General features: G+C 34.8%; 1 protein-coding gene across 2 annotated transcripts in view; it reads right to left on the bottom strand.

Moving 5' to 3' along the window:
- The window catches only part of si (sucrase-isomaltase (alpha-glucosidase)), a 206,806-nt gene that overhangs the window by 86,884 nt on the left and 94,625 nt on the right, over positions 1–25,297 (bottom strand). For both annotated transcript variants that reach the window (XM_028794477.2, XM_051923319.1), the window contains exons 21-28: positions 24,960–25,084; positions 19,527–19,615; positions 19,048–19,097; positions 16,160–16,333; positions 8,500–8,649; positions 3,706–3,912; positions 2,612–2,763; positions 2,298–2,466 (exon numbers count right to left, since the gene is read on the bottom strand). In XM_028794477.2, coding sequence (XP_028650310.2) covers positions 2,298–2,466; positions 2,612–2,763; positions 3,706–3,912; positions 8,500–8,649; positions 16,160–16,333; positions 19,048–19,097; positions 19,527–19,615; positions 24,960–25,084 — 1,116 coding nt within the window. The remainder of the gene's footprint in view (positions 1–2,297; positions 2,467–2,611; positions 2,764–3,705; positions 3,913–8,499; positions 8,650–16,159; positions 16,334–19,047; positions 19,098–19,526; positions 19,616–24,959; positions 25,085–25,297) is intronic.

Genomic DNA, 25,297 nt, shown 5'->3' with positions numbered 1-25,297 from the left:
ACGAGTGTCAATTGCCCTGTACCATTTATCAGATGGAAGGAGTGAGAAAGGCAGTTGTCCATATTTAATTATATTGTGTCTTTCTTAGGCAGTGGATGTTGTGCATGTCCTGAGCAGAAGGCAGCTGTGTGCTGATATTATTCTGTGCCACCTTCATCACCCTCTGAAGGGCTTTACAATCTTGATTCAAAAAGAAGCCGTACCAGGATATGATGTCAATTAACAAGCACAGATTTCACTGAGAACCGATGGAAAAATGTGAGACATCTGAGTAAGCAGAGGCACTGGTGAGTCTTTTTGAGGTGTTGTGTCCACTTGAATTCATTAGTGATGGTCACTGCAAGAAGTTTAACACTGCTCAGCCTTTCAACGGAATTTCCTCCTAAGCAGATGTCAGTGTGGTCTGCCTTCTGCATTCTAAAATCTATGACTGGCTCCTTGGCTTTGCTTACATTAAGGATGTGATTGTTGTCCTGGCACCATTGAATCAGTAGGTAAACCTCTTCTGTGTAAGCTGCCTCATCATAGTTGAACAGGCCTATGATGGTTGACTCCTCAGCATATTTAATGATGGGATTGGAACTGTGTCTAGCCACACAGTTGGATGTGAACAAGAAGAATATAAGGGGATTCAGCACGCTACTCTGTTGAGCACCTTTGTTGAAGACCTTTGTTGGATTCACTTAAACCATACATGCTAAAGGATGCTTGCTATTAAGTCCAAAATCCAAAAGAGTGACGCTTGGTTTTCAACTTTCCTGGAACAACAGTGTTAAATGCTTAGCTGAAGTCTATAAGAAGTATTTTAGAAAAACTGCTTTTATTATCCACATGTGCCAAGATGTTATGAATTGTAACGGAGATGGCATCCTCTGTGGAGCAGTTCTGACAATATGAAAGCTACAAGTGATCATTGCTATCTGGAATTCTGTGCAATATATCCCAGCATCTGTCAAAGCACCTCATCATGATCAGAGTGAGTGCCACTGGTCTGTAGTAATTCACACAGTCCACTTTTATGACCTAAGGTGCAGGGATAATTGTTGTCCTTTTGAAGCAGGCAGGTAACACAGATTCTCTCAGAAAAATGTTCAAGATGTCACTGAAGATGTCAGAAAATTGATTGTTGCAGGTTTTTAAAACATCCTATGAAATTCCACCCAGACTTAGGACTACATCTACAAGCAAGTAGGGACATATCCTAAAACCCAATACTTAATTTTCAAAATCTTGATTGTATCCTAAAACTAAATACTTAATTTTCAAAATCTGGATTGTTTCTGAGCACCTGGTGCAAACAACACTTTTTTTTGCCTTTTTTTCTATAACTGAGACATGCTAAACCTGATATTCAAAAGCTATAACCCCGAAACAACCTTTGGAGTCAACACTGGCATTTGTCATAATTTACTCAACCTACCAGTGCAAAGTGTGCTGAGGGCATAGGTCTTAATACTAACAAATAATTAAAGAACTCTAACTGCCTCTGAAAATCTTGTTTTTTTTTTTCAAGTGCAATAGGCACTACCTACCTTTTAAGGTCTACTGGAAGGTCCAGGAAGCCTAGCCATCCCAGAAAAGATGGATGGCAAAACATAGTGCTGTCTCATCCAGTTACCTGAACCTTCCAGCAGAGTATACAAGGGAGCAAGGAAGAAGGAAGGGCAGTTTGCTCTTATGTAAAATAATTGTGCAATTCCACTGGAGTGGCTGCCTCAGGTGAGAAACTGACTCTTGCATGAAAGGGGAGGCTGGAAAAATGTTTTTTTTTTTAACTTTGAAACTGTTACCTTTCTATTTCAGATGAAAAACCTTTGTAAAGTTGCAACAGACATTAACCGAAAGTGCACACGGAAATGCTTCAGTTTAAAAATCTCCAGTATGTCAGGAATTAGGGACTTTTTGAGAGGTCTATTTTATCTTACACAATAGTATCTTCTGCTGTATCTTGTCACAATGTTCCTTATATACACAATACATTCCTCAATCAAACTTTGCTTACAGTTCAGCAAATAAAATAATTCATAATAAAATGCTCACTGTTTAAAATTATTTAAAAATAGCAGTCTAGTTTAATGATCACAAATTATAAGATATGTAGTGTTACTCAAATTAACCTGAGTATGGTCTGTTCATGAACAGTGGAAAAAAGGAAAAAGGATGTAGAGAACAAAAAGAGGACTGCCAGAATTATCAGTGGACAACAGAGATCACACATTGAACACAGTGGATAAACATTCAATTTTTCAATACATTGAAATGTTTTTGGATTATACAGTTAAAAATGTTTTACTTACACCAGGTGGCTGATCTTTAGCAAACATGCCCCATGTAAGCCAGTTCAGATCATGACGAAATGAAGTATGTTCAGTTTCGCCAAAGCCATAGACGTACTTGGAAGGAAATCGAGTTGAAATCTGAATGAACATGTCAGTGAAAATAAATCCTGGGAGAACGGAATCCCATCTGGAGTAGTAAAACACAAAATATTTTACACAAACAAGCACAAACATACTATAGTCATTTACTCATCCTTTGCACCTTTTATAGTGATTATCATTTTATTTATGTCTAAAAATGGATAACAACTGAAGATTTTTTTTCTACGCACATGACTGTTCCAGTGCTCTTGCGTTTCACTTTAATTCCAAATGGTTGGTTGCTGATGGAGACATCATAAAGCTGGTCTACTGGATTGACTTCAATGCTGGGCACATTAAGCGGGATGGGTACCTCGTATCTTTTACTTTTCGGATCTGATATCTAAAGAGAAAGAAAAAAGAATCCTCCATTTCCTGGATCTGTCAACTCTAATCCTCCATTTCCTGGATCTCTCTATATTCCTAATTGAAAACATTAGCACTAAGGCATAATTTATTTCTTGAGGTACAATACAGGCATGTTATCTGCAAGAAGTCCAAAGTATAACCTTGCTCCTTTAGTCCAGCTATATTGGTGGCTGTTGTACTTTCAACCCTAGGAAAGATACTGATCAGCATCACAGAGCATTCTCAAATGTAGCTCATAAAGACATTAGTGACTCATGGCTGTACTGATATATAACTAATATTTTTTTCAAAAGTTGCTACAGGCATTAGCCAGTAGTGCAACAGGTTATATCCAGTTATCAGAAAAGGAACCAGTTCATTAGCCATGATGTTCTGACACTTGTTGTTTCTCTTTTGCAGTAAAAAGTAAAACAAAATTGACTGTGGAGAACAATGTTGCTTTACTACCTAGGGTTTTAAAGACATATTCAACAATTTTACTTTATCACAATTCTACAGTATCTTGTGATATATGTGGACAAGTCTCCAGACTTACAGAGGCCAAAATAGAGGTGATACTGGGGAAAGATGCTGACGTGACACCTCAGACTCACTGATTGTTGTCTAATTATACAACTGGGAGGACTGTGATCCAGAACACTTCCTCTGAGCCCACCACTGATAAGTCAGTATCACACCCCGATCTCTAGGGTATTTTGCTCCAAAGAAATGTCATCAGCATAAAACAGTGAGTGTAACTGATGCACCAGCTGTTCAGCTTCCATTGTTTCCATTACCTATGCTATTATACATGGATGTCTGAGGCAGACCCATTACAATTTTTGAGCCTTATGTTGTCTTCTCTTTGCAGTCGGAGACCTAAAAATGTAATCGACTGTTTCATAAAAGTAATAAAAAAAATAGTTTATAAAATTACCTTAAATTGTAACATATAGTTGGATAGATACTTTATATCAACTTGAAGTACATCTATAGGTGGTGAGGAACTGCCATATGGTGACACATATGCAGTATTTCTTGTAATTGTGGCACGAATTCCTTGGGGAATGTGTACTACTTCACTTACGATATATCCATAGTCTTCTGGATAAAAGCACCATGGGACTTTCGGAGTTACTGCAGGCTGCAAAATTAGAATAAAAAAAATTACACTGAAAGACAACATAGAAACAAAACACATTTTTAAATGACTTTATGTAGCGCTGGTCAAAATATCTACCATCTACAGTCTCACAGTGCTTGAATTCATAGTGGAAACATACTTTATACTCAATAATATGGTGCCTGAAAAGAAGTACTTTAGTGTAAATCCTATTTAAACATTTGCATTTTGGCCTTAAAAGGCAAGTAATCATTTTATTTTATACACATTAAATTGTATTTTTTCATTGCTGTTTTCTATCTATCTATCTATCTATCTATCTATCTATCTATCTATCTATCTATCTATCTATCTATCTATCTATCTATCTATCTATCTATCTATCTATCTATCTATCTATCCTATATACGCTGGGTATTTTTAGCTTTGTCAATCAACCTAACTTGTATTATTTGCAAGGCAAGGTGAGTTACATTCTACTTGCATTGTTCTTCCTGTTGTGTATGCTTACTCTAGTACTAGCAAGGAAATGTTGACTCATCAAAAACCTTAACTGATTTCAGAAACTTCATTCATAAATATAGTGTCTTTAGAAAAATGTAAACTATTCATTCCTACTTTTGCACATTTAAAAGTCTCATAGCATTGCTGCTGAATGCACCATACAGGAAAGTTGCCAGTGTTAAACAAACTGTTACCTTATCAAACTAGCCCTTAAAAGTGGATAGATGCAAAGAATGGACCTATACATACACTAAAAGTATTAATATAACACTTGTGATTTTGCTATGCAGGATGCAAAATTTCACTTGTGAGTCGCACATTCCTAGCCCTTTCCATAAAGACAAAAAAAGTGCAGTTAAGCAATTCTTTCAGTATGCATTCTCCTGGGTTAAGTACTTTGTTGAACCACTTCAGGCATCTATAATAGCTGGTAATCTTTCTGGAGTAGTTTTTATTAACTTTATAAAATATATTGTACCCTTTTTCTGCTTTGTTAGCGTCAAGTGATGGACAGTATCTTTTGAAGTTTTATCAAAGACTTTTGATAGAATTAAGGTCACGACTATGACTCAGCTTCTCAAGGACTTCTGTTTTGTTTAATTTAAAGCATTAAAGTGCTGCACTATTTAAAGAAAATCAATAAACAAGTTTGCAACTGGTAATATTGTCTATGCAATCACCAATCCATTTTGGGCCATTTTTTTCTTTAACACTAGAATTACCAGAGCCTACAAAAAAACTCATAGATCCGGCCCACCTTAAAGCCGTTTGCACCTGTCCCTCATCGTCTTTTGTCCGGTAAATGTGCCGATTAAGACAAGCAGCAAGCAGCCTGCTATTCTATCCCCCACTGCTGCAGACCGTTCACAAACTTCTCACAGCTCATGCCTTGATTGATTATCTGGGAGTGAAGTGTTGGTGTTTTAGAGTGGAAATAATAGATCGTTATTTGGAACACATATGAATAATATGAATAATGTTGCATCCGTGTCACAATGTTTTCCGAAATGTACTATGCAGATCATAAAATGAATAATTCCAAATATCATATATACATATGTCTCTGGTTTTTTTTTTTTTTTTGACATCATAGACCATAAGGTGCATACTAATTCAGCGTGAGCCGGAACGCTCAATAAAATTGAATAAAAAAAAATCAAGTGACGGTGATATACGAAGAAGGCAAATTCACCAGCGTTTGTGTGTCAGCTTTTATCCCTCCAGATCAGAGAATGTCCAGTTCCATTGCCTCAAAACACCACTCATATCTACAGTTACTCCCAGTTTCAAATAAAAACTAACAGCGTCAGATCCCTAGGGCGGAATTATGTATCGTGATTGTGACTGAGAGAATAAAAGTGAAAAAAAAAAACGGTAACTTTCACAAGTCCTATAAATGTACACCGTCTGTTACAGACGCAAACCAAATGTATGTGTGTACTGTATGATATTAACAATAAGAGCAGCTCCCTACTGAAAACTGCAAATACAGGAGGCAGACGGGATCGAACCGGGGACTCTTGATTACAAGTCAGCAAATCTTACCGCTACGCCACGGAAGCTGTAGTATTGTCCTTTTTGAAAGTGTTTATTTGATCTTTGGACTTCAAGCTTCACACATTATATAGCTTATGCCAACATTTTGTCATTTACTACTAAAATATGACAAACGTTTCTGTTTTAACAATGTCTTTACACAGATTATTATAGAAACGGAACACACATGAAATGTATGTGTTCCAAATAATGATCTATTATTTCCACTCTAAAACTCCAGCACTTCACTCCCAGATAATCAATCAAGGCATGAGCTGTGAGAAGTTTGCGCACGGTCTGCGGCAGTGGGGGATGGAATAGCAGGCTGCTTGCTGCTTGTCTTAATCAGCACATTTACAGGACAAAAGATGCTGAGGGAGAGGTGCGAATGGATTTAAGGTTGGCCGGATCTACGAGTTTTTTCATAGGCTCTGGTAATTCTAGTGTTAATTAAAAGCATGTAAAAAGATGGATTCTAAGCCAGCAACAGTGATGTGATACTAGTCTATTGCAGAAGATACTGACAAACACATCCAAATTGTCTTAATTCTATGTTCAAGCGACAAGGAAATATCATGGAAATTTATTACTAAATAAAAGAAAGGGAGCTTTCAAGACAAGCAAATGACAAAATACACTTAATTTAAATAATGTACTCTACAAACAAGTATATCATTATGTTTTCTTCTCTAAAATATATTTCAAACTCATGAAACATGAAGAATGCAACATTATTTTCATTTCATCAGCAAAAAAATTGGTCACTTCACTCTATGCAATACAGACTGATATTAGCAGACAGTCTGAGTTATGATCTTTGCTATTTTTATAATGTTCTTTTATGTTGTAAACATATAAACTTGACTAAATAAGTGTTTTAATTGAAGAATATTTTGGAGTAGTCAGCATCAGTGTAGCATGGGTAATATTAGTTGATGCTGTGAGCAGGCATAATAGTTTTAAATTACAATGTAAGACCACCTACTGTATATGTATGTATATATATATATATATATATATATATATATATATATATATATATATATATATATATACAGTATATACATATATATAAACATCTATGTGTGGAAGTGTGTCTGTCTGTCTGGCCCAGAAGTGAGAGGTGGAGTTGGGGTAATGGCTCCACCTCCGAGGAAACAGAAAACTCGCTTAGCCGCTAATAACACAAGCAAGCCCAACACATCAGCAAAAAGAAACCTCATAAAAAAAACAAAGTCGCTTAGCCGCTAACATTGGCAAAACGGTATCCCATTTAAATTTTCTCCCGCCGCTAATACACAAGCAAGGTAAGCATGTCGGCCAAACAAAACCTCAGAAGAAAGACAAAGTCACTTAGCCACTAATGGTATCCCTTTTACTTTCCTCCTGCCGCTAATGCACAAGCGATAAAAGCACATCGGCAAAACAAATCCTCCTAGGAGAGAGATGTCAAGAGTAGTTCCTTTCAATTACCTGACACCTCTACATTTCAATTTTTTTTCTGATGATTTCAAAACTTTCTAGCAGCACAGGCTTACACAGCTAGTATATATATATTATATATATTATATATATATATATATATACTAGCCGAGGTACCAGGTTATTTTAAATAGTGACCCTGTTGTTATGGTCATCCACACTGCCTCTCCATGAATGTGTCTTCTTTCATGAGTTGAGAATTTTTCTTTTTAGTTCCAAATGGATTCCTGAGTTGCAGTAACTGCTTGCCGGGATATAACCATGAACTATGTCATGTATGACTCGTCCTCTTAGTTCAAGGTGGACAGTTTATAGCTAGTATTAAATTAACACTTGCAGTGTATATATGGACACACCCTTTACATTTATACATTTTAAAGAATATTATCACCATAATAGTTACATTTAAAACTGGTAATTTTGCTGCAGTTTGCAAAAACAAAAATTAGTAATTTGATTTTTTTTTACAAATCACCAAATTTTCAATAACGTAAATTATGCAGGAATTTCATTGTGTATGCTGTGTCATGCCAATGTGCTTGCCAGTCAGGTAAGCTGCTTTAATCATTTATATATACATTTTTAAACATATTACCTTTGTGTAACATATATTAGAATGTAGGCAGTTATTGACATACTTGTAATTTGATAAATATACTTTAGCATCATAAGAAGCCCATAATTTGCATATTTTAAAACATTGCAGTATACTGCAAGATGTATTAATATATTTCTAAAGGTATATTTTAAAATACTGCATATTCTTTTAAAATAAGGTATGTAAAAATAGAAAAACATATACATTTCCATCTGGGGAAGAAGCACCTGCTATGCTCAAGTGAAGACAGTCTTCTATGGAAGTCATCCCACTTGTTGTCTAGTGTATCATTGGTTACATGATTTAACAGTTATCCTTCCAGATTAAAGGAATGATTTCTTTCCTTTCTGAGATGCGAGAGGGTTTGATATTCCAGATGTATACTAGAAGCAACTTGCAGCAGAATCACTAGGCGTGCGAACCAAACCCAGTTGCAGTCATATGTGTTAAGCTAAACATTTGATAATAAACATTAGGGATGAGTTTACTTTCCAGATGCAGTTACGAGCCAAGCAAGCTGCTTCATTTGCATTTTCTTCTGGGTGACAATCAAATCTTTCCAGTTCATTAGGATTTACATTCCAGTCAATGACATAATTCTGGCCTAGTTCCAATTGAAGTCCAGTTACTATTACAGTCTGCAAAAACAACAAAACAACATTAAATAAATTGAACAAGGTAGCTGCATTCTGTTGAATAATTTTCAAGTGCCTTTGCAATTATTTTTATTTGCAATTAATTACATTTTTCAATTCAGTTAATTAATTTGAAGAGTCAAAAAGTAAACAGACCATTATGGGATGCCCCAGATGCACACTGGCTTGAGAGACAGATGGGTTATTGTGTGCTTCAACAATACTTCTCAGAGATCTGAATAGTTTGTAATTAGCCTATACTGCTAGAATAAGACATATCTATCTATCTATCTATTTAGCTTAAAAACATGGCCTAAGCAATATCTATAAAGTGCACTAGTAAATGTCACAGGATTAATAGTATTGAAATAATACAACTTTTAGACTTACTTTCACTACCCATTTTTGTCTTTGTTAACAGAAATGTAAAATTACACAATTCAAGACGGATTATTAATTCAAATTATAGCAAGGTTTATGTACCTATGATATTTTTTGTGATATAATCTATAAAAATAATCTCCACATTTTTAAGACCCTAGATAATACACTACCTCACTAAGCAAAATGCTTTTTATTCCAAGAAGATTGGCTGAGGCGTCTTTGTCACTCTTACTAATGGAGCCAAAGCTATCTTTTTAATTTGACCGTGTACTAATAAAGATTTTAATTGTTTATCTCCTCCTATGTTTGTGAGGTTATAAATTATTATTTTAGTAACATGTTAAAAGAGAAAAGAAACATCCATGCATCTTCTTTTCAGCACACTTTTCATTTCAAAAGAAAAACTGCAATTCATTCCTAGATATTTATGCATACCTTCCTAATCACTAAAACAGTGGCCAGTTTTCATCGGTATCTGCAACCCTCTTATTCCATGGGAGAACATGGAGTTATAGATTATTCTGGTAAGCACTGGGTGCAAAAAAGCAGAGATGAACCCTCAAAAGTACTGCCACTTAGTCTATCAAAAGGCAGAAATTAAAAAATCGGACCACCCATTCATTAGCAAACCTGTATGAAACTTTCCATTCAAAAGTCAGGATCTATTAAAGAAAACTTGATAGGAATACTTGATATATACTTCATATATTTATGGTAACTCTGACCAATCCACAACTGGGAAATGACAACACCAGGGAAATGCAGCCAAACCAGCTAAGTTAGGACTCACGTGTATAATTCATATCACCAAGACATTATTATAATGTGTGTTGATGTGACAAACATTAAATTTCAGAAGTGATGAATATGATGTGCAGACTAGTTTACTTCCCTTTTTAAGAGGGCCAATGCTGCATATCTGCACTATTTATCGTTAGTTTATGTAGCCTACCTGTTGTCACTTCTCAGGGATAGAAACCAAAGTGTAGTGAAAACACAGGTGTAACTCAGTTCCTGTATAGAGAAAGTTTGAAATTTTTGTCCTACAGCCTATTCATAGCCTAAAGCTTTGATACAACATACACTGCCTTGCACTACTTGAAGACTATGCAACTGGTCAAATACAAAGAGAACAAGCTTTCAGGGACCCATCAGATTTTTTTGCCCATGAAAATGACTGGTTGATGAGTTGATTTAGACTTTTAAGAGCAATTTTCTTGGAACTATGTGCCGAGAAACACAGACTGTATGAAATCAGGCTCTACTTGTTGATTTCCAGGTTTTAAGAATAGTTGCTTTCTGTCAACAGCACCTACCAGAGGGAATTGGCTAACAGGTCTGGAATTACTCAGCCAAGTTTCAGGGCCATCATGCCTAATGTGCTGACTCAATGAGGCAGTTCAGTTAGTTTTTGTATTGTGCAAGTGTGCAGGCCAACATGAAAGAGCAATTTGCAGAATATGTCTGCAAATGTTGTGGTTTGGTGGCCTGGGTCAACCCATGGTTCACTTATAGTGAGGCAAAGTGGCATGGACAGAAGTGATTGATCTCTACGTGATTGCTGGCTTGTTGAGAAGGTAACTGGCTGAACACTTAGTGTTAATATGGGATGTGCTATTTGATGTAACAGTAATCACGTTATCATATGGTGATGGTGGCTACCTCCTCAGACACTGGCACCTTATGTCTTTCCTTGACCCCAAGAGCGCAGAGGAGAGCTGCTTTAGTGCACCATAGGACTCCTCAAATGCAGGTGGAAATGTCTAGATACATTAGGTGCTCTAGCCAATAAATGTCTGCAGCATTGTGATTGAATATGTATGAAGTTCATTAGCATAGTACATACATGGTTGTTTCAGGGTAGCAACTGAGATGGGTTCAAGGTGCATTCATTATACTAATGCTGGGTAGGGCCTCCTTTTGCTCTGAAAACAGCCTCAATTCATCATGGCATGGATTCTACAAAATGTTGAAAACATTTCTTTGAGATTGTGATCCATGTTAACAAGACTGTGACAAGCCCACTGAACTAAACTGTCATGTTCACGAAACCAGTTTGAGATAACTTTTGTTTTATTACATGGTGCATTATCATGCTGGAAGTAGCCATCAGAAGATGGGTAAATTGTGGCCATGAAGGGATGTACATGGTCAGAATCTATACTCAAATAGGCTGTGACATTCAAGCGATGATTGATTGATATTAACGAGACCAAAGTATGATAAGAAAACACTGTCCACCAGTACCACCAGCCTAGACTATTAACACATGGCAGGTTGGGTACATAAATTGGTACCAAATTCTGACTCTATCATCTATGTGCCTTGGTAGAAATCAAGATTCATTTTTCTAGTCTTTTAACTGTTCAGTTTTGGTGAGCCTGTGCCCACTGCAGCCTCTGTTCTTGGCTGACAGGAGTGCAACCCGATGTGGTCTTTGTCTGTTGTGGCCCATCCGTCTGTTGGTTTGAAATGTGCATTATGAGATGCTTTTCTGCTCCTCACAGTTGTACAGAGTGGTTATCCGAGTTACCATAGCCTTTCAGACAACACAAGCCATTCTGGTTATTCTCCTTTGACCTCTCTCATTAACAAGGTGATGCCATCCACAGAATTTTCTGGTCATTCGACGTTTTTATTTTTCACACCATTCTCAGTAAACTGTTTATACCATTGTATTTGAAAATCCCAGGAGATTAGGGGTGTCACAAATACTCAGATCAGGCCTATCTGGTAAGAACAATCATGCCACAGTGAAAATCACTAAAATAACCTTTATTCCCTATTCTGGCATTTGATACAAACATTAATTGAACCACCTGATTTGTAGCTGCATGATTTTGTGCTTTGCATTGCTGCCTCACCATTGGCTGATAATTGCATGAATACAGAGGTGTACAGGTGTTCCTAATAATTTGTCCAGTGAGTATGTACTAACTTGCAATTTAAAAATGGAAATAGCATGTAATGAAATACACATATTATAAAGTCTTATACAACTCATAACGACTTCAGCATTTGATCAAGGTAATGAAAATATTGTTTCATTTAACTCTAAACACAAGATGCTGCAATATATTCAATATGGTATAAAAATAGTTCAACAACAGTAAGAAGTATTTCTCATTTGTGTATATATGGCTCAAATTAAATGGCAAGTTTCTGAATTCAGATATCACCAATGAGCTTTTTTTAATTGCATTTCTTAAACAACAAACACACACCAATGATGTTGTCTTTTAATTATAGAAACAGTAGCATGGGACTGAAATGATTACAATTGTAATGGAGCTTTTTACAGGATAATAAAATTAAGACCCGAACATTTTCACTGAGTTAATGTGTTATGTGCTGTAGATATAAATAAAACGTATTTACAGAACTTTGAAGATATGCAACATATAGAGTAACATAGCATAAAGTCTAAATATGGATATTGTTATGCTACAAATGCAGTATATAGATAGTCAATGTTTAAGATACAGCTCTAACTGCAGCATACTGTTAATTTGTTTAGCAGGATTTTTAGCCAGAAATACAGAGATTTTACAATGCTTTTTACGATGTTTCATGAACTATTCAAGAACATTTTAAATTGTCTCAGTTGAGTTTTCAAAAGTCAAAAAAAGTTTATGCTGTCTTGAAATGTAAATGACTATGATAAATGCATTCTCCACATTTGGAGGTCATTAACATTATTTTTAGCTATTAATACTATAAATACATTTTCAGTGTTTTCCACACTGTAAAGTTATGAATGCAATTAAAAAAAATGTATTTATACTGAAAAAAACATATGCATATTTTAAATGATACAAGAAATAAGACAATTTAACATTAAACAGGGTATTTTTGCCATAGAATGAATGTCCTACAGTATACAACAATCTATACAAAAATTATTTGAATAAAATACAAAATATAAATTTTTTGACCTGGCACCTACCTATAATCCATGTTTGTTATGTTAAATATTCACAGCGAGTCAGAGCATATTACATTAGTCTTTGGGATATATATTAATTTTTGTTTTAAACAGCTAAAACTTTTATGAAGACTTTTCATACAGTACCAAAAATATAGAGCAAGAAAGGTATTTTGTATGTCAATTGTACAAACTCTTTAAAAGGAGACAGTTAAAGTGGAGGTAAACTATTCAAAATGTGTTATCCCACTTCCATCTGAATGTCTAGGGTACCATACAGAGAATTGTGTTTATGAGAGTTGAGAACATCCCTAACCATATTTTTAATATATTGTATACAACAAAATATATATTGTATTTTAATTATGCTTCTTTGGCCTTTTAAAAGTTAAAACCTTTACATTATTCATCCATCCATCCATTTTCCAACCTGCTGAATCTGAACACAGGGTCACGGGGGTCTGCTGGAGCCAATCCCAGCCAACACAGGGCACAAGGCAGGAACCAATCCCAGGCAGGGTGCCAACCCACCACAGGACACACACAAACACACCCACACACGAAGCACACACTAGGGCCAATTTAGAATCGCCAATCCACCTAACCTGCATGTCTATGGACTGTGGGAGGAAACCGGAGTGCCCGGAGGAAACCCACACAGACACAGGGAGAACATGCAAACATGCAGGGAGAACCTGGGAAGCGAACCCGGGTCTCCTAACTGCGAGGCAGCAGCGCTACCACTGTGCCACCGTGCCGCCCTACCTTTACATTATTTCCAAGCAGAATTGTAGCATTTATTACATACTGTAGTCAGCACAGTATGCAATAAAGCATTCAGATTTCTAAGTATTCTCAATTTATGTGAATTACTTTACTACATGCTAAAATACATTCTGATACAGAACTGGGTTTCATACCACCAAAATAAACAAATAAAATCAATATTCCTAAATTCATATTAATTTTGGTAGAAGCCTGATTCAGAACACACTGAAAAACAGATAATTAATGAGGGAATGGTTAAAAATTGACAGAGGGAGAAATATCTTAACAGTTTCCCTCAAACAGAATAATCAATAGATAAACATGAAGCTAGCAGCAGTAAGTAGGCAACAGCAAAGCTATTGTAAGTCTCAAGTGTTACTTTAGAGTGTTATGTCGACTGCCTATGTGTGAATGCAGCTGCAACCAGTAACTTTGCCTTCATTCATTCAGAAGTAATTCATGCTAAAGGTTCAGCTTTTAAGTTATTCATTACAAGGAAGTACCAGAAGAAGCCATGCAGAATTTAATGATTAAATTCAGGAGTAAACAAAAAGTCTGCCTAGAAAAGGATACACATGACCACATTTTCAGGAGTAACAAATGACCTAAGCTAGTTCACATACTGGAAGTGACCTGACAAACATGCCACTTTATGCTGTTGTAGCAGGGCTCAATGATGCCCTGTTACAGCAGTTAAAAGCAGGACATACCTTTAGTTTGACAAGATCAGGGCTTGCTTTTGCAATATACAAGACAGACAGACATATATATTCTGTCCTTCTGCAGCTTATTAGAATGCACTGTAATAGTGTCTACTATAAGGTAGTTCTATATAAAAGAAGGCCTAATTGACCTATACCTTTATGAAAAGGAAAATATTTCTTTATAAAGATATGAAAAGGATGACTTTCTAAATTTACATTGTCTGTATATCCTACACATACTGTATCTTGTAAGTTTCTTTATACTTTTTATGCAGAAAGTATTAGCTTGTGGTAAGCCATTACTGTAAAAGGACACGTATAACTCTTTATTTGCTGTTAAATATCAAAGTAAAAAGTTAAACTGACTAGATCATTAATAATAAATAAGTTAAGCTACATTTTCCTGATCATTCCTGTACATTTTGTCAAGTTTAATTTATAATGTTATTAATGATGGCAAAAAAGTACAGAGCCATTATGAACAAAGGAATCACACAGCTGCCATACCACATGCACTTCAGAACATGTCATCCACCTTTAAGTTAAGCATGTCTGGGCCTGACCAATACTTCAATGTAAGACCCTCTAAGAAAAGCTAGTGTTACTGCTGAAAAAGATGTGGGTGAAGCCAAGCAGGGGGAGTTTACCTTGTGGTCTGAATGTGGAGCCCAATGCTCCAGTGCTGTAACACTGTGCTGAAGAAATGGCACTGTCCTTCGGATGCAATGTAAAATAGATGTACTGACTCTCTGTGGTCATTAAAGATCCCTGGGCTCCCTTTGTAAAGAGTAGGGTGTATATCAATGTCCTAGCTACAGTAAACTGCCCACCATAGCCTAGTCATACTAGCTCCCTATTCTTCCCCTATCTTTAACTGGCTAACTATCTCTTACCTCTACACCACCAGAGCATACTGCTGCAAAATTAATGCCGTCACATCATCCAGTTGGATGCTGTGGATTAGTGCTGGATGGAATGGCTCCCTACTCAGTATGTAAAGCTCTTTGAGTAGTGAGAAAAGTGCTATATAAATGTAAATAATTATTAAAGGATGATTAAAGCATTTTAAAATTAGAATATCATTGCAATATACAGTACAATGGTCCGCTTATGTTTAAAATAACATACATCCTTGTATATGACAATCAATTCTATGAAAAAACAAAGTACCTAATTCTTTTAATTTGAAAAAAAAAACAAAAAAACGTTTTAATCCACTGATTCATTTGTCAGAAATTTTAAAATATACTTTTAACAGATTTGTGCTTACAGTTAATATTAGCAATGTTCCACCATGAAATGTAAACAAGCTGATCTGTCAACACTATTTCTGGTCAAAGTAAATTGAACAAAAGGTCACACCATAGAAGAAAGTGGTAATCACCAGCCCAGGGACCTTTTCTTTTGTGTAAAACAACATCATTTTTGAAATTGTATAACCTTTATAAAATAAATAAAGCTTCTAGTAAAGACCCACATTAATACACAATGCCCATAAATATACATTATTACATTTCTATTAGCATCAGGATGAAAATGTGGAAGACCTTTAACACACAGAACAAAACAATAATTTCAGACAGTTAGAAAAAGAGAAGTGCACTGTGGTATTAATGTCTTAAAATGACTTGAACTTTAAATTAGCTCCACAGATGACTTGCCAGTGGCACTGAAAACAAAGCCTGTTTTGTACTGTATATCACCTTAATGTATAAAATTAATAAAATCTTACCTTGGTGTTATTGTTGTAACTGATATTTGTTGATGGAACAGAAATATTGCCTAAGTCACTTCTTATAATAACAGTTAATGGTTGAACAGACATTCCGAGGATTTTAATTTCTTCAAATTTTATGTTGTTTGGATCCTTGTATCCATTAGTTAAAGGCTTTATTTTTAATATGCCCTGTTTGGAGAAAATAGTGTAATTATATTTCAATAAAGTAATCTGTTAATATCCATAAGGGATGCAACCCTAAACAGTTATGAACAGTATATAAAGTTAACAATATATACTTTAAAGTTGAGGTGGTATATGGTGGCTCTTAGGCTCAAGATCTGTGTTGGTATCTGGAAGGCTGTCGGTTTAAATCCTGTTACTGTCATAAGGGATCTTACCACGTTGGGCCCTTGAGCAAAGCCCGTAACCTGAAAATTGCTCTGGGACGCTGTACAGTGGCTGACCATGCGTTCTGACCTCCAAAGGTCATGCGAAGAAACACTTCATCCTTGGAGATTAATACAGTGTACAAATATATCTATATATGACATAAACATACTGTATATATAAGATTAACATTCTTGTTGTTGTTGGATGGAATAGTGCACTACTGCCTGTTGGGAATACAATGTATGTAAATTCACCCCTAAGCAAACTACAATATTTTAGATTGATGAATAACCATAGCTTCGTGTATCAGAGCACTGGTAAATTTTAACATTTAACCACCTTGAACAGGCTACTGATATTTTCTGGTTATTATTCTTAATTGAACATTATGTGGCAACAAATTCATTTGGGATGATTACAAAAATAAAGCATTAAGGTGTAACCACTGATTCAACATATCAGGAAAAATATATTAGAAATTGTAAAAAATGCATTAATAATTAAAATAATTTTACTGCATATAGAATGTATATGTAATCATACAGTATAATTGCATTATTAGTATAGAAATCTCTAGAGCTAAGTTTTGTATGAAAAAATAAATTCTTTGTAAGTCAAAAGCTAGAGACTGAGATTTGAGAGTCTCATCCTAGGAATGTGGTACCTGCAGGAAAACACTTCAATAGAAAAATGAAGCCTTTACTTTTATACAGGCATGCTCTGAGTCTTAAAAAATCCATTTAGGTTGCCTGTACTTCATGAATAAATAAGATGACTACTCAGATCAATGTAATATATAAACTCTGAGACCATGCTAAGAAATCATATAAATTAGAGTAGAAAATCAGAAACTAGGAAAATTAGTCCTAATCCTAATTCAAGGTTTGACTTTTGTTGCCAATATTTTTACTGCTGATAGTATGCATATGTGTAATTTTAAGGCCTTAATTGTGTAATTTAAAAAACTACTGTGTAACCCCAAAAGTTTAGATATACTGTAAAATCTGTAGAAGGAAAAAAAAACTGGGCAAGTTTTTCAGTGGTATAAACAGAAAATATAAAATAAGGGCAAACCAGAAATGGTTATGGCTACTAATTATAGTAATGTGGCCCAGGGCAAGTTTTGGAGAAAATTCTGTTTTTCCCCTTTCAGTTGTATTTTGTAGTGAGCTGTGCTACATTTCAGAAATCTTAATGATAAATGGATATAGCAAGGGTTTTAGAAATAAACTTTATCCTTTAGGTTTAGAAGTCAAGTTGGAGGTAAAGAATTTAGGGGTAACTATTGACTCTGACCTAAATTTTAAATCACATATTTATCAGATTACTAGGACTGCATTTTTCACTTAAGAAATATAGCTAAAGTTAGACCTCATAACTTTACAAAATGCTGAAAAATTAGTTCACACTTTTGTCAGTGTGTCAACAAGACTTCTGTAATGCATTCCGTACAGGACAACTTAAGAAAGACATCAGTTGGTTACAGTTAGTGCAGAATGCAGCAGCCAGAATCTTAACTAGAAAAAGAAAATCTGAACATGTTTCACCAGTCTTAGCGTTGTTATATTGGTTACCTGTGTCACTTAGAATTGACTTTAAAATACTACTATTGGTTTACAAAGCCTTAAATAATCTCGCCCCGCCCCAATATTTGGAATGTTTGCCCCCTTACACTCTAAGTCGTAACCTCATATCTTTAAATTAAGGTCTGCTTATAATTCCAAGAGTGGTGAGGTGGCTTTTTGCTGTTATGCAACTAAAATTTGGAATACTTTACCAATAGAAATTCACCAGAATAATACAGTAGTACTATTTAAAAAACTGCTAAAAACCCTTTATTTTAAAATGATGTTTTCGCAGCTACATTTTTATTGTAATACTGTTAATCTATATGGGCACTGAATTATCATTTTCCTCTGGGTTCTGCAATTCTATACTAATCTATACTATTCCCTGCTGCATTTTCCGGTTCTTCTGTGGTGGCAATCTGCACCACCACCACCTGATTAAGGTACTATGCTGCCCTCTGTGTTTATGGATTGAATGGTGGGTGTTCCCGATGTCCACATGACCACCATCATCTTCAATTTCTTCCATATGAAGCTTGAAAATCATAAGGACTCAGTGGGGGCTGAGCGGTCTTTTGGCCTTGGAACCCCTACAGATTTTGTTTTTTTTCTCCAGCCTATTTTTTTTTTTCTGGGATCTTGGCTATTCAACTTTATCTTTATTACATACTGTATAACATTATTTCTTAATCTTGCTTGTTTATGTTTTATATTAACTTCCTTTTATTTCATTTTGTAAAGCACTTTGAACTACACTGATTGTATGAAAACGTGCTATATAAATTAGTACTGCAAGAATACACAGTACTAGTGAATCATTGAAGTGAGTGTTGTACATATCTTTGCTATTTCATTTACGACGTAAAAATACTAAACTATATTAACATAAACCAGTTATAATAAATATGATACAAAAATTATGAACATGTATTCTGTACTTACAGAGTCATACAAGAAGTGATAATGAATATAGACGCCATTTTCTATTGTATCTGAAAATCAAAAGAACTTTATTAATTTAAGCTTATTCAAGTCTGTATCCCCCAATCCTAAATTCTATAAACTGTGGCTTGTGTTTGTTTCATTAAAAATATACACAAAGATCTATCTATCTATCTATCTATCTATCTATCTATCTATCTATCTATCTATCTATCTATCTATCTATCTATCTATCTATCTATCTATTTCTTAGAATAACAAATACAAGGGGTTTTATGAATATATCATACATATCTCAAATTAGAAGATTAAAAGTACAACTGTTTATATATATTCTACTGTAAAAAAATACTTTTTCATTGCTTTATGCAATAATTAATATTTATGTTTGCAACTTTACAATATTGCAGGAATAAGTGATAATATAAAAAAATAACATATTACCAAAAAAATAGAATTCAATTTTATTAGCAACCCACCTCTGGATTCTCCATCATCCCAAAAGAATTCTCCACTTGCAGCATCATTGTCATCTAGTGCTATGATAAGCCCCAGTGGATTCCTACGACTGAACAGTAAGATAACAGTATTTATTTATCCTAACCCTGACAGTGTTCTCATATGCTAACCCATTACTGTGCCTTACAGGTCATCATGCTTCAGTTACAACACTCCTTTTAGTGCCCTTGCACATCAACTCTTACGACCCAAACCTAGTTTGGATTGATTTACCATCTTAACCCATAGTACTGATGATCCTGACATTTAGAATTGATGACATTTAAGATATTTTCATCAGTTATAAACAAACAAATCACATGCTTCTGAAAATCCATTAAAGTCAATGGTGGGTCAAAAATGACCCAAAGGATATGGCAATATTTTATGTGAAGCTGCTGTATGATATTTGATATGATATTTGGAAATTATTTTGCTTTTTGTAAAGTTAAGTCACTTAACTAAAACCCTTCACATTTCTGAGCTGAGAAGATGCTATTTAGGATGTTTGTATATGTTATAAACAAACCCTAAATGAAGAGTAAACTTCATTAAAGTATATTGTGGGTCACAATTGACACAAAGGGCATGAGAGTTTTTAAAATGTATAGTAGTTCAACAAACATGTCACATGTGGAAACATTTTTGCTTATTTAATGTTAGGGCATTTTACTAAAAGCCTTCATATTACCCATCTTAAAAGATTACATTTAGGATATGAGCAAACACACTACCATTAATGAAGAGTAAAACCCAGTAAAGACAATAATAGGTCAAACCTGACTCGAAAGACATGTCAGTGTTCAAAATGTGTAGCAGTCATACACAAATCTGGCATTTGGAAACATTTTTGCTTTTTGTAAAATTAGGTCACCTTGCTAAAATCCTTCACATTTTTGAGGGGCATAAACATGCTACCCTAAATTTAGTAAAATTTAGTAAAGTCAGTGGGGAGTCAAAACTGACCCAAAAGGCATTGCAAGTTAAATATTTTGTAGAAGCTGTATAACATATGTAATATTTAAACATTTTTACTGTTTGTCATTTTAGGGAAATGTAGAAAAATGAAAAAAAAGTTACAAAGTTTCATCATGCACAGACCAAAAGAAAACTGGGTCAAATTTGACCCAAAATGTTGTAAGGGTTAAAGTATGATTTCTCATAGTAAATATGATTTTTCAAATATTTGCATTTGTCAATAACAAATATAGTATGTGAGCAACTTTTTCTTACTATGATCCAAACAAAAAAGAGAATTGTTGCTCTCATACATTGATGTTTAGTATCTGGCTTTGGCACAAAGTATGCAGACCTATGAGAGGCACAAATATTTCATTATTCATACACAATTATACATAACTGCTCAATTTCATTTGAAGTTTTTAACCAAATATAATTATATATTAAATAACTAACTGTGTAAGCCTGTGCTGTAAAAACCCAGGGCTCCTAGAAACCATGCATTCTGGCACTTCAATCAATCAATCGCATCGGTTGTGCATTAGTAGTCTGTGGTTTTGTTTTGCCGATGTGCTCGCCTCCGTTGTCTATCAGAGGCTAAGCAAGTTTCTCTTTTCTCAGAGGTTTCATTCTGGCGACAGTCGATTTCTTTGAGCTTCATGCTGTAGCCTTGCACTTCTGGGCAGGACAGACAGACACACACACTTCCACGCATAGACGTTTATATACAGACAGACACACACACTTCCACACATAGACATTTATATATAAGATTCTCAGAAGAATAGTGAAGAACTACAAATAATGTATTGTAAAGGTTATAGACTCACTTCAGATAAACCAAACCAGTTACTACTATTTTAGTACAGAGAAAAAAATATACATATATTGCAATAGAAACATCCATCCATTATCCAACCCGTTATATCCTAACTACAGGGTCACAGGGGTCTGCTAGAGGCAATCCAAGCCAACACAGGGCGCAAGGCAGGAAACAAACCCTGGGCAGGGCGCCAAGCCACCGCAGCAATAGAAACATTTTTCATCTTATTCTAAATTTGGAAAAGTGAGCTTTTATTGTGCAGATGTTTTGATTTATATATGTAAATAAACAAGTGTAATTCAATTATAATATTTTTTATTTATTTTTCACAAGATCCCTGCAGTGTTTGCATGGAGCAATGAATAATGCTCATAAGTTTGAAAACTGATAAGAAAAGGTATAACAACATATGTTTAGCTGAACTGAAGGACATTTCTGCACTCTGTAGTGCTTTTTAAATAGTTTAGTTTTTAAATTAAATTCATTTACTACTTAGGATAGCTACACACTATACTACAATCAAGAACTTTGGGAGGAAAGTCAAGGCTTGAAATAACTGACATTATTAATGATTGGTTCTATAATAGTAAATTCTATTTATTTTGAATTTAAATTATATTGTAGTAATCGTTTTATAAAGAGGAACAAATTACTATGTAAACTGCCACAACATAGGCTGAAACACGTAGATGTGATTTAGAAATCCTCTTATACCTTAGCAGTATAGCTGCTTTCCAAAAATGCCATCATGTGTAAAACTATTTGTGTTCTATTTTATTGTAATTTTTCATAACATCCAAAAAAAGGTTTAAGATACTGAAATTTGTTTTATATCTTGGTTTTGACACATCTCAATCTACTGATTCTTTCTGCTTCATAATTAGCTAAAAGAACAATGGATTTGTTTTATTATCCCATTTTTAGCTTTTATATTGGCATTGCTAAAAAGGGAAACAGTCCTTGCAGATTAATTAGAGCACCATGGGGGTGATATAATTGAATCGTACTGCACATGCTACATTTTTCTAGGTTGCAGGAGTTATTAATTTTGATATAAGACCTTGGAGTTACATAAGCAGCGATACTATTGAGTTAATAACTAAAATGTATATACGCTTAACATGCAAAATATATGGAAAACACACCTTGAAAAAATTCACCATGCTCTGAAGTGATCAACATTTATCATAATAGTGAGCAAATAAAAAATATATATCTTATTTAAATAGGCCACCAATGGTGTCATGGCCTTATTTGCTTTGGTAATTTAAATCAAATGTGGCAAATAAATAAATATATAAAATATTAATCTATGAAAAGTTCTCAAAATTATTTGTCTCATGGGTGCAATGATGGTAATAATATTCCATAATAAGAAGACTAAATTAATCCATATTGTGTACAAAAAAAACTGTTTAAATCATTTTAAATGAGAAGTAGGTATATTACTAGAGATAGGATAGTTAGATTTCATTGCAACATGCCATAATTCATAGTCACTAGATAATGCCCCTAATTATAATATTATTTTGCTTAGCTAGGGCTTTTGCATTAGTAATCTACATTGTTTCAAATGCCCACTACATTCTAGACAGGGATCTATTGCAACCAAAGTTGAAATTTGCAGCAAAAAATGTCAAGCAAGATTTAAAACCATACAAAACCCCAGACAACATAAACGGATATTTAAAATGAAAAGAATTATTTAAACATTTAAAGAAAATACAGAAGTCTGGAGTAATTGCAGGTACACCAAATCACATTTTGAAAACAACTTTAATAAATACTGACCAAAACGAATATACTGTTCCACATTTAGCAATATATGATATTTCTCCCATATCCCAAAGATATGCATGCTAGGCTGACTGGCCCCTTCTCTGTGATTGAGTGTGAATTAGTGACAGTTTATAAAGCACTGGAACCTGGTATGTGGCTGGTTTCTAGCTTGCATATTATGTTGCTGAGATTGGCCTCAGCATCCTTAGCCCTGTATTGAAATGAGGGGGTTCACGTGTCTGGTAAGAAACAGGTCAAGGTCAAGATCTTTTTATTGTTACATGTACTATGTACAGTGAAATTCTTACTTGCGAAATGTCCCTTGCAGAAACAAAAACCAACATAAAACAGCAGGTTCACAAATAAAAGGATAGCTCATAGTTAAATCTAATATTAATAATGATCACAGTAACTAACACTAAACACAACATTACATAGGCAAGAATCACAGAAAACATGTCACTTAATTAATTGAGTTGATTACAGTTTATCACATATGGTACTGTTCTTAATCTCACTGTTCAGAGGTTAATAGTTCCAAAACAATATCAAAGCAAATAACAGAGAACTCCTGCATCACCACCCTCCCAGCTGCTTCATCCAACCTGCCTGCACACACGCACACTGCCCAAGTCATAGGCAACCCAACTGCCACACTTTCCCGTGTTTCCACCAGGGTCTGTCCTAAGCTCAAAGGCCCAAAGGTCTCAGCAACAGGGAAACATGTAAAAAAGTACTTCCACCATGTCTTCAATCCTGATCCTCCTGGATTATTTGTCTCTCCTACATCCCCCGTGAAGTTTTAAAAGTGCTGCTATTTGTAGCTTATATCAAATTTGTCTCTCACTTGAAGTTTTGAGTGCACTGATATACAATTATTGATTCAAATTAGGTCTGCAGACGCGATCGTCTTTGGATTTTCAAGCACACTGATGTTTTGAGCACAGGGACTTACAACATTTGAAATACAACTGGCTATACTTCTTTTGTTTTTCCATTTGGAATACAGGCAGGGGAAGTGACTTGCTCAGGTCACACAATGTTAAAAGCGAGTACTGCATCAAAGAGCTTTGTCCCCTTTGGTTGTGTGAGCATGAGGTGTGCAGGAACAGAAAAATGCAGGTCCACTACTAGCCCTGGTAGTAAGATGACCAAACTGTACATAATCCTGGTAAAGTACCATTTTAAAAATTCAGTAGTTTGGTACTTTTTAGTACCAGTACACATCACAACACTACTAAAAACTACATATTTCAGTAGCAACAATAAGTACACAGCTAAAAGTAGCCTCTTATTGCAATTGTGTGTTATTTAAAACCCTACCAAGAAGCACATGTATGCTTATTTCCTTTACACAGACAATACTATACACATTCAAATCTGTGAATGTTGAGCTGCTGTGAGTGATGTATGCCATGCAGAGATAAAAGTTAAGAACTGCTGATCAAATTGAAAGTGAGAATGATGTACTGAACAGCACATATTGCTATTTTTGAAGTGGTGAGTGATGAGAAAGTTATTATAAAGTTCAAGAAGGCAGAGTGCAAAATCAGCAAAGAATTGTAAAGGTCCCTCTCCATATATTGTCCTCATGTCTCTCTTCATGAAAGACTAGTCGCTTATCAAGTTCTTATTTTAATTCAGGGCATTTTTCAGAAATTAAGAGCTTATTTGAAACCTGATAAGCCTCCAAGACTTCCCTCCTTTACTCTAAGACTTCCTTGTTCCTATACCAAATCTATAGTTTTACATAAATAAAAGAGAGGAAACAGATCTATATTAAAACATTGCGGAAAGTTCAGTTTTTCATGTTGAATAATGCATTTTAATATCAGTTATTGAGGTTTTTCACCTGTAGACAGTAGTGACAGCTGGCTTTTGAGTGGGAAAGATGACACCGCCTCTTAGGTGAAGTCCAATTTTGTCAGCTGGAAGAAACATCTTTGTTTCTTGTTTACGTTCTGTTATCCTAATGTCCTGTTTCGAAAGAAAACATATAGGAAGGCTATAGTAAACTTCAGCCATACAGTACCGATGATATGAAAGACATCCCGTCAGAAAGCATGGAAATTAAACATATATAACTTCTGGTAATTGTGCTCGTATTTTAAATCTTGCTCATTAAACATTTTTACTTATAGCAGCTCTCTTAATCATTTACCTGAACATTAAACAATGATAATTTGGTTT

The sequence above is a fragment of the Erpetoichthys calabaricus genome, chromosome 2, assembly GCF_900747795.2.
Source record: "Erpetoichthys calabaricus chromosome 2, fErpCal1.3, whole genome shotgun sequence".
Classification (NCBI taxonomy): Eukaryota; Metazoa; Chordata; class Cladistia; order Polypteriformes; family Polypteridae; genus Erpetoichthys; species Erpetoichthys calabaricus.
Note: the sequence above shows the minus strand (reverse complement) of the source record. Positions and strands in the feature narration are given on the sequence as shown.